Source organism: Eleutherodactylus coqui, chromosome 9 (assembly GCF_035609145.1).
Source record: "Eleutherodactylus coqui strain aEleCoq1 chromosome 9, aEleCoq1.hap1, whole genome shotgun sequence".
In the NCBI taxonomy this organism is placed as follows: domain Eukaryota; kingdom Metazoa; phylum Chordata; class Amphibia; order Anura; family Eleutherodactylidae; genus Eleutherodactylus; species Eleutherodactylus coqui.
In genome coordinates, this window is record NC_089845.1 from 111,068,144 (window position 1) to 111,084,225 (window position 16,082).

General features: G+C 46.8%; 1 protein-coding gene across 1 annotated transcript in view; it reads right to left on the minus strand.

Moving 5' to 3' along the window:
* XKR4 (XK related 4) overlaps positions 1 to 7,061 on the minus strand; it is a 272,483-nt gene extending 265,422 nt beyond the window's left edge. The window contains exon 1 of the mRNA XM_066578329.1: positions 6,267 to 7,061. Coding sequence (XP_066434426.1) covers positions 6,267 to 6,949 — 683 coding nt within the window. The 5' untranslated portion in view covers positions 6,950 to 7,061. The remainder of the gene's footprint in view (positions 1 to 6,266) is intronic.
* Positions 7,062 to 16,082: the final 9,021 nt, after the last annotated feature.

Sequence of the window (16,082 nt, forward strand, 5' to 3'; positions counted from 1 at the left end):
CGCACATGGGAAAATCGTGCAGAGTATGAATGCAGCAGCATCTAGGAGGGTTCACCCCGCACTTCGCTTTACTTGTGTTTCATCTAAGAACATATACATAAAATTGTGGCTAACAGATGTTATTTTATGTAATTATCTTGTGGTTTTCTTCTTTTTTTTTTACTTGATCTACTTAAAAAATCCAAAGCACAACATACATTGACCAAATGTCGCGTTTTGCATCCGTTTTGTTTTATTTTCCCTGAAAAGTACAAAAGACAATGACTGGATTTACGGTTTCGGGGGAATTTTTTACATTCGCACTCACATTCCACACCAAAATCCAAATGTCTCCGCGCGGATTGTAATGCAGAATTGAAATGGCTTGAATCAGCCTGCAATGAGACTTGCGAGTTTCAGTGCAGAATTCGCAGCGGCATAATAAGCTGTGGGCTCTGGATGTGGAATAACTCTGCCCCGTCTAAAAGCATCCTCAGAGTTTATTTGTAGAGATGAGCGAGCATACTCGCTAAGGGCAATTACTCGAGCGAGCATTGTCCTTAGCGAGTACCCGCCCGCTCGGAAGAAAAGGTTCGGCTGCCGGCGCAGGTGAGCAGTGAGTTGCGGGAGTGAGCAGGAGGGAGCGGGGGGGGTGGGGGGTGGGGGGAGAGGGAGAGAGAGATCTCCCCTCTCCGTTCCTCCCCGCTCTCCCCTGCCGCTCCCCGACCCCCGCTGGCAGTTGAATCTTTTCTTCCGAGCGGGCAGGTACACGCTAAGGGCAATGCTCGATCCAGTAATTGCCCAAAGCGAGTATGCTCGCTCATCTCTATTTATTTGCTCATCGCTGTCATGTCATTTTTTTGCAATGATTGGCATCAAACTCACTGGGTTTTGAGGTAATTTTGTAAAAATTTTGGCAGAAAAAAGACATGACGGTAACATGTAAATGTACTTTATTGGCCACTTAACACTAATCTTTAAGGGAACAGGTTTGTATTACTTTCACCCTACAACTAAAGGCCCCCATATACATTACATTAATGTTAGATAATGTTAGACCACCCAACCATCTAGTGTTATGACCAATGTTGGGCGAAAGATGAATCAGGGCATGATTATTTAATTTAAAGGGTCTGTATAGTTTCAGACAAAAATCTTTAAATGTTGGGAAATTGAATTAAAATATAAAACAAACCTTAAAGGGGTTATTCAGGAACCTGCTCTTCACATCCTGCTACAGCAATGATGACATCCCGACAATGGAACATGTGATCTCTGCAGTTAATCACTAACTGAAGAGAGTCAGAGATTGATTGGCTGCAGTGGTTACTCATGTTGGTGACATCATCACTGGCTCACTGCAGCAGGAAGTAGAGAGCAGTGGGGGACGGGGCTCCAGAAGGATGGGATCGGGGAAGCGAGAATGGCTTCTTTTATGTTTTGCCCCACTCTGAGCTGGTTTGAAAAATGTTTTCCTCCTTGGATAACCTTTTTTAAGCTGTCATTATCCATTATTTGCCGGACTGATGAAGGTGCCGGATAAAAGGTTCTTCTCTTTTAACTCACAATACCTCTATAGGATGGGTTTTCTAAACCACACAACCCATTTAAGGCTAGGTTCTGAATGCATTAGTGTTTCCGTTCACCCTTTCCTTCCCAGGCTTCTTTCTGAATGCTGTTTTTGGTGATCCACACGCAAACCCTTGGATGGAAAGGCTGGGTGCACACAGAAACAGTGTGGCCTAAGCCTAAGATGCTCGTCATTTGCTCCTGTGTACCAGGTAAATGAATGAAACACATGGCTAACATTTTACGTTACTTGCATAAAGCATGGGTGAAGATTCTTGAGTCATCACACTATACGCTGCTTCATTACATGAAGTATCCAACCTTGACAAATCTTCTGTAATGTTCTTGAATTAAGAAACAGCTAAAGGCATTTTATGATAATGTCATTCATTGTCAGGGGCAAAGTTAAAGGCTTGTGGGACCAGTGCAAAAGTTCAGCTTGGGGCTCCCCTGCAACGTCACTTCATGGCCATGCCTCGCCCATCACTTTTAACAGCTTTGTTGGCCTTTTAAGCGATGCATCACAAGCCTCGAGACAAATGTTTTGTTTGCCCAACACAAAGCAAAAAATCTACTATATATACACATTGGAGAGAACATGAGATAGCTTTCATAATGTTAGGCTCAGATACCTTTAATAGTGAACTAAGCATATAATGGTCGAATACTAGTTCTACGCAGTGATAGTGATTACAGTGCAGTTACCTCCAGTGATCACATGTGATGTCATATCTGATTAGTATCATTCACTTTCAGTTTTCACCTCTACCTGACCCAGACTGCCATGACAACTTTTTCCAGCCGACACTCGCCTCTGCAGAATTTGTAACATAGACATACTTTCCCACCACACACCACATCCCCATACTATTTACAAACCTTCATTCTGCTGCCCCCTGTAATAATGCCAACCAGCTTTTACTTCTAATAAGTAATCTTACACAGACTGCCCCCCATGCCTCCCTCTCTCCCTGCCTTGCTGCAAAATATTCAGTGCCAACATCCACACTGTTAACGTGCAGATTTTGATGCAGAATTGAAAATAGCCAAATTTTGCTGGCAATTCCACATCAAAATCCGCAGTTAGCAGTGCGGATTTTGGTGCGGAATTCTAAGACAGCATGTTCCGCTACGCTGTTGCAGAATATTCTGTCCTGTGTGAAAGGTGCCTTATGATTCTTCCCCCTCCCCATCACACAGAATGACTCTCATAGTCCCCCTCCTCAAAGACTGCTCCTCATTCTCTCCCCTGCCCCTTTTCATGGTTCTGTCTATCTTTCCTGCTCCTACCTGGTTCTTCAGCTGCCTTGTCACACAGGATGCCCCTTATAGTTCTTTCTCTGCCCCACTGTCACACAGGATGCCCCCTAGAGTTCTCTCTCTGTACCCCATCACACATGATGCTCCTTTATTTCTCCATCTGCCTCACTGTGATATGAAAAAATGCACCTTGCTTGCCTGTACTGTTTAACGCATCTCCAAGGTCCTCCACATGGCCCAGGGACTGAGCAACTCCTACACAGTCATTGATAGTCAGAACTTCCTCCCCAGCTTAGTCTCCTCCTCTCCAATGGTGTTTCCTCCATTCAGAACGTTGGCGGGGAGAAGACTGAGCTGGGGCCTGGGAGGAAGTTCTGACTATCAATTGGCTTAAGGGCCAAGTCGCAATTGTGACCCCTGTGACCCCCATAGCTACGCCAGTGGCTATGGGGGTCACAGGGGTCACAATTGAGACTTGAAGTGGATAGTTAATGTCACAGAAATGTAGTATCACAGTCCCTGATTAGCATCAGTACATGGAAGCAGAACAATAGGAGTCACCTATGTGATCAGATGGTAACAGACCATTGACCACGGACATTTCTGGTGGCTTTAGTCACTCAGTGTATTCAGAGATAATTTGACGCTAAGCAGACACAGCAGGGCTCCTATTCTCTTTACAGTATTAAAGCTGATGCCAGCTGCAGCCTAGTGGCTCTCGAAAGCTGCATCCTTAGAAAGAGTAAAACCAAGGCGGATGATTTCTATGGAGTTTCTGAATATGACAACTATCTTTAACACCAAAAATACAAATACAAGCCAGTCAATCAGATGCTCAGAGCACAGAAAACCCTGCTGCACCCTACAGCATCAATGTGCAATGCAAAACCATGCAAGAATCCTCACAAGTTATAAGAACCTTCAAAGTCACCGGGAGAAGAGCTTGATTTACCTATAGACACAATGTATGGGCACCACAATACATGAAACTACTGAGGCTTATGTAGCCGTGGCCCAGGGTCAATGTCACGTGCCTACAAGTGACTGTGCTCTCCCATCCCTATGATGTCACCTGTAGTTCCTTCCCAACTACAGGGCCAGCTATATAGGTAATATCAGTCTAAGTGGCTTCTTAATATGCTATAACTGCAAGAACAGGTGACCACTATATACTCAGGTCCATGAACCTGATCATTATATCATCACATCACAATTCCATCGTGTGACTACGAGCAGTAATTACAGTATGCAACCAAAGACAACTGGTCCAATAAACCATCTTAAGTACCAGTCTACTTAACGGGGAGCTCCACATTCAGCACGTAGAGCACCAGTTGTGCTATAACTTCACACTTGAGGGAGCCCAGTTTGATCATACTATGTTCCCAGTGATCACTATATGGACCATGTCCGTTAAGCCAACCATATGCACAAGGATCCAAATACCCCCCTTCCTTCCCTGCAGTTAGGAATTTACAGAGCTTTATCCTGGTTGCCCCATGAGCTGATGGAGGAGCACCCAACTAATCCACAGAGGTGAACATATATGTATATAAATTCTATAGACCCCCAAGGATAGAAGTGAATTTGAATATATAGGATTTATAGCCACACCCCCATATACAGGTGTTAGCACATGTATGCAGGTTCTATATACCCCCATATGCAGGTGTGAGCACAAATGTGGAGGTTCTATAGACCCTCCCCCTCTATACAGGTGTGAGCACATATGTATAGGTTCTATAGACTCTCATATACAACGGTGAGTACATGTCAATAGGTTCTATAGACACCCAACCCCCATATACAAGGGTGAGAACATGTGCAGGTTTTATAGAGACCCCCTCCATATGCGGGGGTCAGTACATGTCTGTAGATTCCATAGATTTCTCTGCATATACAGGGGTGAGTACATGTGTGCTACAGTAGTTCCATGAACCCCCCTATATACAGGAGTAAGCACATGTCTATAGGTTCTCTAGAACCCTATATACAAGAGTGGACACATGTCTATAGGTTATACAGACTCCCCCCACACCCCAATATAGAGGGGTGAACACATGTTTACAGGTTCTACAGACTCCCATACACAGAGATGAGCACATGTATAAAGATATTGTCGACTCCCATACACAGGGGTGAGCACATGCATAAAGGTTCTGTATACTCACATACACAGGGTGACCATATGTATATAGGTTCTATAGACTCGCATACACCTATGTGAGCACATGTATATAGATACTATAAACTCCCATACATAGGAATGAGCATCTGTATATAGGTTTTATATATCCCCCTCCATAGACAGGAGTGTGCACATGTACATAGGTTCTATAGACTTCCATACACAGAGTTGAGCACCGGTATATAGGTTCTGTAGCCTCCCATACACAGAGGTGAACACATGTTTCTAGATTCTGTAGATCCCCATCTACACAGGAGTAAGCACATGTATATACATTCTATAAATTCTCCTCTGTACACAGGGGTGTGCACATATATATAGATTCTATATATCCCCCACCATAGACAGGGGTGAGCACATATGTATAGGTTCTACACACTCCCATACACAGAGGTGAGCACACGTGTATAGGTTCTATAGATCCCCCTCCACACACGGAGATGAACACATGTATATAGGTTCTACAGACATACACACCCAGGGGTGCGCACATGTATATAGGTTCCACAAATCCCCCTCCATATCCAGGGGTGAGCACATGTATATCGGTTCTGCAGATCCCCCACTATACAAAGGGGTGCGCACACGTATATAGGTTCTATAGATCCCCCTCCATACACAGAGATGAACACATGTATATAGGTTCCACAAATCCCCCTCCATATCCAGGGGTGAGCACATGTATATCGGTTCTGCAGATCCCCCACTATACAAAGGGGTGCGCACACGTATATAGGTTCTATAGATCCCCCTCCATACACAGGGGTGAGCACATGTATACAGGTTCCACAGATCCCCCTCCATATCCAGGAGTGAGCACATGTATATCGGTTCTGCAGATCCCCCTCCATACACAGGGGTGCGCACATGTATATAGGTTCCACAAATCCCCCTCCATATCCAGGGGTGAGCACATGTATATCGGTTCTGCAGATCCCCCACTATACAAAGGGGTGCGCACACGTATATAGGTTCTATAGATCCCCCTCCATACACAGGGGTGAGCACATGTATACAGGTTCCACAGATCCCCCCACTATGCCCAGGGGTGCGCACATGTATACAGGTTCCACAGATCCCCCTCCATATCCAGGAGTGAGCACATGTATATCGGTTCTGCAGATCCCCCTCCATACACAGGGGTGAGCACATGTATATAGGTTCCACAGATCCCCCCACTATGCCCAGGGGTGCGCACATGTGTGCAGGTTCTACAGCGCCCCACACAGAGGCGGTGCACAGTGACAATAGGCAGCAGCGGAGTACTTACCTCCAGAGCTGTCCTAGCTGCAGGATATGGATGAATGACTGCAGGAGCCAGATGCAGAAGGAGCACGAAGCGGACCTGGTGCTGGCGGGGGCCCGGGCGGTGGTGGCCCCGGCCGGGGTGTTGGGCTTGTTGCTGGCGGTGGACGCCTGTCTCTGCGGGGTAGAGGGTCGCACGTCCACCTCCCCCGGCGCCGGGGCCGCAGTCTTGCCATCCACCGGGGAGCACTGGGCGCTGTTCTCGGTGCTGAAATCGTGGACGAACCACCTGAAGCTGAAGACCTGCACGGACAGCGAGCCCAGCACCACGAAGAAGAGCGTGAGCCCGAACCACCAGCGCTGGCCCCGCAGGTAGTAGTCCACGGACAGCCAGATGTCACTGCCCACGTCGGCGAAGTACACGGCCACCGCCGCCAGGATCCACAGGCAATCCCACAGCGAGTAGCGCGGCTGCTCCCGGGCCAGGCGCAGGCACAGCGCCGGAGACCCCCCGCCTCCCCCGGCCGCCACTCTACTGCAGCAGCACCGGGAGCCGCCGTCCGAGCAGCCCCCATCCCCAGCCCCGGAGCCCGGGTGAGAGCCCGAAGCCAAGCCCTGCACGGAGCCCGAGTGATCCGAGTTCTGCAAGGGGGTGAAGGCGACGTCGCTCTTCTTCATCTTCAGCATCCCGTCTGACTTCGCCGCCATGATGGGGAGCAGGGAAAAAAATAAAAAGAATCAAAAAATGTAGCGATGAATCGCGGGGAGAACGAGGAGCAGATCCCTCCTTTATTAGGTGACAGCGGCGCTGCCTGGCCGCCCTCCTCCCTCCTCCTCCTCTCCCTCATAGAGTAGAGGCTGGGCCGGCCGACCAGAGCGCCGCCCGTCTGCGTGAGACAGCCAACCTCACCCTGCAGCCACCCGGCCCGGACCACAGCCTCCTCCCAGCCTCACACAGGCGGATGATGGGATGAGGTCATCCCTCTCTCCTCTACCTCCCAGTCTCTTCACTATAGCAGTACGGCAGGAGGAGGAGGAGAGGATGCAGCAAGGCGGAGAGAGGTGAAACGAGGATAGAGGGACCCACAAAGCCAGGATGCGTCCTACCATTCACAATTGAGCGCCCGGCATCCAGGGCACACAGCATCCCCTATGGAGCACTCAATGCCCACTACAGGGCACACAACATCCCCTATAGAGCACTCAAAGCCCACTACAGGACACACAGCATCCCCTATAGAGCACTCAATGCCTACTACAGGACACACAGCATCCCCTATAGAGCACTCAATGCCTACTACAGGACACACAGCATCCCCTATAGAGCACTCAATGCCTACTACAGGACACACAGCATCCCCTATAGAGCACTCAATGCCTACTACAGGACACACAGCATCCCCTATAGAGCACTCAATGCCCACTACAGGGCACACAACATCCCCCATAGAACACTCAATGCCCACTACAGGACACACAGCATCCCCTATAGAGCACTCAATGCCTACTACAGGACACACAGCATCCCCCATAGAACACTCAATGCCTACTACAGGACACACAGCATCCCCTATAGAGCACTCAATGCCTACTACAGGACACACAGCATCCCCTATAGAGCACTCAATGCCTACTACAGGACACACAGCATCCCCTATAGAACACTCAATACCTACTACAGGACACAAAGCATCCCCTATAGAGCACTCAATGCCCACTACAGGGCACACAACATCCCCTATAGAACACTCAATGCCCACTACAGGACACACAGCATCCCCTATAGAGCACTCAATGCCCACTACAGGGCACACAACATCCCCTATAGAACACTCAATACCCACTACAGGACACACAGCATCCCCTATAGAGCACTCAATGCCTACTACAGGACACACAGCATCCCCTATAGAGCACTCAATGCCTACTACAGGACACACAGCATCCCCTATAGAGCACTCAATGCCCACTACAGGGCACACAGCATCCCCTATAGAGCTCTCAATGCCTACTACAGGACACACAACATCCCCTATAGAGCACTCAATGCCTACTACAGGACACACAGCATCCCCTATAGAGAACTCAGTGCCCACTACAGGGCACACAGCATCCCCTATAGAGCACTCAATGCCTACTACAGGACACACAACATCCCCTATAGAGCACTCAATGCCTACTACAGGACACACAACATCCCCTATAGAGCACTCAATGCCTACTACAGGACACACAGCATCCCCTATAGAGCACTCAATGCCCACTACAGGGCACACAACATCCCCTATAGAACACTCAATACCCACTACAGGACACACAGCATCCCCTATAGAACACTCAATGCCCACTACAGGGCACACAACATCCCCTATAGAACACTCAATACCCACTACAGGACACACAACATCCCCTATAGAACACTCAATACCCACTACAGGGCACACAACATCCCCTATAGAACACTCAATGCCCACTACAGGACACACAGCATCCCCTATAGAACACTCAATGCCCACTACAGGGCACACAACATCCCCTTTAGAATACTCAATATCCACTACAAGGCACACAGCATCCCCTACGGAAAGCTCAATACCTATTGCAGGACACATAGCATCCCATATGGAACACTCAATATTCCTTATGGACACACAGCATCCCGTATAGAACACTCAACACCCACTATATGGCACACAACAGCTCCTATAGAACACTCAATATCCACTACAGGTCACATAACATCCCATATAGAAAGATCAATATCCACTACAGGGCACACAGCATCCCTTGCAGAAAGATCAATACCCATTACAGGACACAGCATCCCCCATAGAACACTCAATATCCACTACAGGACACATAATATCCCCCATAGAAAGCTCAATGCCCATTACAGGACACACAGCATCCCCCATAGAACACTCAATATCCACTACAGGACACACAATATCCCCCATAGAAAGCTCAATGACCATTACAGGACACACAGCATCCCCTATAGAACACTCACTGTCCACTCATTAGGACACACCACCCCTTATAGAAAGATCAATGCCTATTACAGGGCACACATCATCCCCCATAGAACATTCAATATCCACTACATGACACATCATCCCCTATAGCAAGCTCAATGCCCATTACAGGACACACACCATCCCCTATAAAAAGAGCTCAATATCCATTAAAGGACACACAACACCCCCTATAGAACACTCAATGTCCACTGCAAGGCACATAACATTCCCTATAGAACACTGAATATCAATTATAGGACACACAGCATCTCCTATAGAACACAAAATATCCACTACAGGGCACATAGCAACCCCTGTAGAACACACATTATCCACTACAAGGCACAAAGCATCCCCTATGGGAAGTTCAGTATCCACTACAGGACACACATCATCCCCTGGAGAAAGCTCAATATCCACTACAGGGCCCATAACATCTCCTATAGAATGCTTAATATCCACTACAGGACACACAGTATCCCCTACAGAACACTCAATATCCATTGCAGGGCACACAGCATCCCCTAGAGAAAGCTCAATATCCACTACAGGGCACTTAGCATCTCTTATAGAATGCTCACTATCCACTACAGGACACACTTTCAGTATCTATTGCAGGACACACACCATCCCCTATAGAATACCCAATATCCACTACAAGGCGCACAGCATCCCCCATGGAAAGCTCAATACCCATTGCAGTACTCATAGGGTCCCATATAGAAAACTCAATATGCACTACAGTACACAGAGCATCCCCTATATAATGCTCAATATTCATTACAGGGCACACAGTATCCCCTATAGATCACTCAAGACCCATTGCAAGACACGGCATCCCCTATATAATGCTCAATATACATTACAAGGCACACAGCCTTCCCTTTAAAACACTCAATATCCATTAGAGGAACACAGCATCCCCTATAAAACACTCAATATCCATTAGAGGAACACAGAATCCCCTATAAAACACTCAATATCCATTGCAGGACACAACATCCCATATGGGACACTCAATATCCATTACAGGGCACATAGCATATCTTATAGAATGCTCAATATCCACTACAGGATACACCCTCAATATCCATTGCAGGACACACACTATGCCCTATAGAACACTCAATATCCACTGTAGGACACAGCATCCCATATAGCACACCTAATATCCACTACAGGACACACAGCATTCCCCACAGAACACTCAATATCCATTACAGGACAAATAGCATCCCCTATAGAATGCTCAATATCCATTATAGGACACATAGCATTTTCTACAGAACAGTTTAAGTTCCATTACAGGACTCACAGCACACTCTATAGAATGCTCAATATCTATTACAGGACACGCAGCTTCCCTGTAAAACGCTTAATATCTATTATAGAACATATAGCATCTCCTATGGAATGCTTAATATCCATTACAGGGCATACAGCATTCCCTAGAGAACAGTCAATATTCACTAATATTCATTATAAGACAAACAGTATTTTCCCTGTAGAACGGTCAATAATATCCATTACAGGAAAAACAGCATTCCCTATAGAAGACTCAATATCCATTACAGGGCACACAGCATCTCCTATAGAATGGTCAGCATCTATTATATGACACACATCATACATTATAGAACACACAGCATCTCCTATAGGATGCTTATCATCCATTACTATATTCCAAATCCCTTATAGGGCGCTCACCATTAATTATGACATTCTGCATTCTCCATGGGATGCTCATGATCCATTGCAGAACACACAGTACCTGCAATAGAACGTTCTCTATCTGTTACTGGACAAATATCATCCAGTATTGAAAGCTCTACGAGAGACACGCAGACGGCATGCAGCAAGTACACAATGACATTGCGTACTTGCTGCATGCTACCAATCGCCATGCACTATCTTGGTGTGTATGCGCACGTAATATTCACAAAGATAAAACATGCTCCGATTTTTCTTCCAAGCGTATTTCACGCAATTAGTGTGAATGAAAACATGATCACCTATGGAAGATTCCTACAGTGTATTACGTGTGCAAAACCTGTGTGCGAAATATGCTGTATCAATAGGTTCGTGTGAGCCCAACCCTACACATAGTATTGGGCATTAGGGCCTATTTACACAGCCGTATGCGCTACTACGCTTGCTGCTACGGAGCATAGTGGCGCATGAACAGTTTTTTTTTTCTTCTCCTCGGGCCATTTAAACTCTGCACCATAGCGCAGGACTTTGAAAAAAACTGTAGGATGATAGGTCCTTCTCTTTCTGTCCCGCATGTAGCATTAGCTACGTGTAAGAAAGATAGGGCAAGTCCTATCTTTTCTCCCCTGCACTATTAATGGGCAAGAATACCGCTAATGAAAATAGAGCCATTGACATCAATGGTTTTGTTTCTTCGCGTTATGCGGCCGTGATTATCATGGCAGCAGAACGGGACAAATACACGCCCATCTATTTATGGCCTTATGTTAGTTTTATACAGGCGATTGTGATTTTGCCATGAGAAAATCCCTGCAAAATCGCATCTCTGTTCCTGCGATTTTTGAACATCAGCGATGCTTTTTTTTTTTTAGAATAATATTGCATCGCTGCTGCCCGCGATGAAATAGCGCAATTTTTTATCGCAAGAGTCAATAGGCCTTTCTAATGCTAAAATCGCAACGAATGTTTGTTGCGTTGTGATGCGATAACAAGAAGCCTCCATAGGGAAACATGGGAGATAAAAAATAAAATAAAATCGCACAACGCAGAAAGAGAGCATGCTGCGATTTTTTGTTCTCTCAATATCAGGGCTTATTCAGAAGACCATATATCGGCTACGTTTTCATGCCGAGCCGATATACGGTGTCCTTGTCTGCAGGGGGGGGAGGATGGAAGAGCCAGGAGCAGGAACTGAGCTCCTGCCCCTTCCCTGCCCCTCGCCACTATTTGCAATGGGAGGGGATGGGGCGGGGCGAAGCTACAACGCCTAGCTCCGCCCCATCCCACCCCTCCCATTGCAAATAGGGGCGGAGAGGGGGCGGGAGCTCAGTTTCTGCTCCTGGCTGTTCTATCCTCCTCCCCCTGCAGACAAGGACACCGTATATCGGCTCGGCGTGAAAACCCAGCTGATATACGGTCGTCTGAATAAGCCCTCACATCAGTGAAAACATCACAGATGGGAAGGAAACCATTGAAAATAATTGCTTTCATAATCTGCTTTTTTTTACTGACTATCGCATCAGACAAAAATCGCACGATTTTCTTGCCCGTGTGAAACCACCCTTAATATGATGAATCATAATTGTGACCGCCAGAGGATTTCTTGCACTCAGACTAACCAATTTAATAATAATAGAAGGATTATTAGAGCGGTATCACACATGCAGGTTCTGGTGCAGTTTTTATGGCAGGTTTTTGAGCCAAGTACAAGAATGGATACAATAGAGGGAAGTATCAATCTCCTAGTTATACTTTTACTTCCTTTTGGATCCACTTCTAGTATTGGCTAAAAACAAACTGCATCGAAAACTGTGTCTAAATTAGGGTAATGACTTATTATGGTATTAATCTGAAGAACATGTTTTCATTTATTTAGAGCCCTTTGGATACACCTGGATTTCTGCATTGATTACTAATAAAATGTGGTTTGATTGCTTTAAAAATCACAATTGTAGATAAACACAATCTACCTAAACTAATAACACACAGTTGTGCCGTTCATACATTATTGAGTGCATTGAGTAATCGTCTACAGTGCAGGGAGAAGAAAGGAAGTAAACCTCTGTGCTATTGACGCCTCCAAGAGCTAATTGGCCAAATGACCAGTTTCAGACAAGTGTACCATAAAACACAGGTAATACGGATCTGTATTAGGGCTCAGTCACACGGGCGCATCGGCACCCGTACATCGGCGCCAATGCGCCCGTGTGACTGAGCCGTTACTGCAGAAAGAAGACAGCCGTACCCGAAGACGGACGTCTCTCTGCAGCGCTGATGAAAGAACACAAGACCGGCAATGAAGCCGGTCACATGCAGAGAGATGTCCATCTTGAGGTACGGCTGCCTGCTACCTGCAGTAACACGGGCGCCGATGCGCCCGTGTGACTAAGGCCTTAGTCACACGGGCGTTTTTTCACGCGATTTGCGGATCACATGACGGATGCGCATCCGCAAATCGCGTGACCGGTGCGCGCAAGTCGCCCGCAAATCGCCCGAAAATCTGCTCCTAGCCGCGTTTCATTAGAAACGGGCCGGAGCTGTCCAGCGCATTGCATTCAATGGAGACAGCAATAGAGCCGGCTCCATTTAAAGAAATGCGCTGTGGGCGAGCCCGGGATGAATTGTCGGGAAGGGCATAAATATATAAGCCCTTCCCTGCAATTCATCCTAAAATGTGTAAAAATAAAAAATATATATATACTCACCTTCTCCCGACAGCCGGAGCTCCGCGCGGCCGTCCTGCAGTGGGTGTGAAGGGGGTGTGAGTCAGACCTGCCCCCTGGTTGGCTCAGCGCTGAGCCAATCAGAGGCATGTCTCACTCACACCCATTCATGAATTCATGAATGGATGTGAGTCAGACCTGCCCCTGATTGGCTCAGCGCTGAGAGGCAGCAGTCACTCACCCATTCATGAATTCATGAATGGGTGTGTGAGTGAAACCTGCCTCTGATTGGTCAGGGCTGTGACCAATCAGAGGCAGATCATTCAGCAGGCGGGGATTTTAAAGCCCCGACGGCTGAATAGTGCCGAGAAGCAGTTCAGGAGAACTGACAGCGGCCGCGGCTGGACTCCGGCTGCAGCGGAAAGGTGAGTATACAATTTTTTTTTATTTTAACACATTTCTGGATGAATTGCAGGGAAGGGCTTATATATTTAAGCCCTTCCTGACAATTCACCCCGCGCACGCCGGCAGCCCATTGCTTTCAATGGAGCGGCTGTATTGCCGGCTCCATTGAATTCAATGGGCAAACATCGTTCTTCTCTGTCACAGCTGTTACAGCTGTGGCAGAGAAGAATGATTTGTCTTCTATATGTTCTCAATGGGGTCGGCGCTGCTGCCGCCGGCCCCATTGAGCGCATACACAGAAGAGAACAGGAATCGCAGATCGCAGATAGGTGCGATCTGCGATTTCTGTTCTATAATTTATCGGACGAGCGCATAAAAAGCGCTCATGTGTCCGATACCATTGCAAAGCAATGGTTTTATAAAATCACCGGACGCATGCGCATGCGCAAATCGCGGCTAAAAACGCCCGTCTGACTAAGGCCTAAGCCCTTAGGACGTGTTACAGACGACATTACAGCTGTATGTCCTCAGCAGGGGCGTAACTATAGAGGGTGCAGGGGATGCGGTTGCACCTGGGCCCAGGAGCCTTAGGGGGCCATAAGGCCTCTCTTCTCCATATAGGGAGCCCAGTACTATGAATAAAGCATTATAGTTGGGGGCCCCATTCCAGGTTTTGCATTGGGGCCCAGAAGCTTCAAGTTACGCCTCTGGTCCTCAGTATTTGATATGTATTGGATCGGCATTTGCCTTCATATATTTTATTTTCTACTGGACAAATTCTGTATAAGAAACAATAGCAATACAGAGGAAAAAACAGAAAAAGTAGATTATGATGTGTTTTTAAAAATGGCTGTGAAAAATATGGCCTTGTCAATAGATACATAGATTTACATTAGCTCTGTGGCACGATCCACAAAACACGGACCAAATATGGAGTTAAAATTTGCTCATCTTAAAGCACCTTAAGGAGATGAGATTCAAAGTGCTACGTCCATTAAAGGAGTTTTCTGACTATAAGAAAAAATACTTTATAACCCCCTCCAAAAAAAAAAATAAATAAATAACATAACTCATCTTTCTTCAGTTCCCCAGGATGCAGTTGAGCAGCTCCAGCGGCTCCAGCTCCATCTGCCAGTATGTACATGTGCTGGAAGTCAGGTGACCGATTCAACCAATCAGAGACCGTAGAGTCAGCATTCAGCATTCCTGGCATAATGACACCCATGATGTGAGCATTGATGCCAAGAGTTTGTACGTGACACTGCAGCGGTCACCTTACTTCCCCTGGATATACATACCGGGAGATGGAGGCGCCATACCTGCTCAGCTGTGTCCTGGGGAAACTGAAGACAGGTGAGTTGTCATGTAAGACTTGATCGTAATGCACACCACGCCCAGGATGAAAGCAAAAAGAGTCTGGAGGGAAAAGACTGGGACAGGGGAAATGTGCATAGACACTGAACACCATAACAAAGTAAACTGCAACAGGACTTGCGAGAAGACATCCAACAACGACTGACAAAATACCAAAACACTTACCTAGAATACCAACATACACAAGCAGATGGAATAGCTAAAGTACGTACAAGGTATTGGGTTGTATAGTGATCAAGATACTTAAGCTCACAAGCCCTTGACAAGGGTCCTCATTGTCTAGTAACTCACTAATCTGACAAGACAATTTAAACCATAGGGAGACCTGCCTACAAGTGGGGTGATTGCTCCAATAGGGACGGCCCCATGCTGGAACCTAGGGGACCACCTCGCCATAGATGGTAAACAGCATACAAGCTGAACAGGACACTGTTGACACCAACAGACAAGGGAATCCCACCCAGAACCTCATGTATGCAGCAACACCAAGAAAAACACCAAGACTCCAAACATCAGGATTCAAAGAGGGAATGTGAAGAAGGATAAATGACCATCTTTCTCTAGCAAGAAGGGCTGGTATTTATGTGCAGCAGACTGGTGGTGATTGGCTGACTGGCGCAATACACACCCAACAAGCTCAATCATTCCACGCCTGTGAAAGTGTGCTCCTGG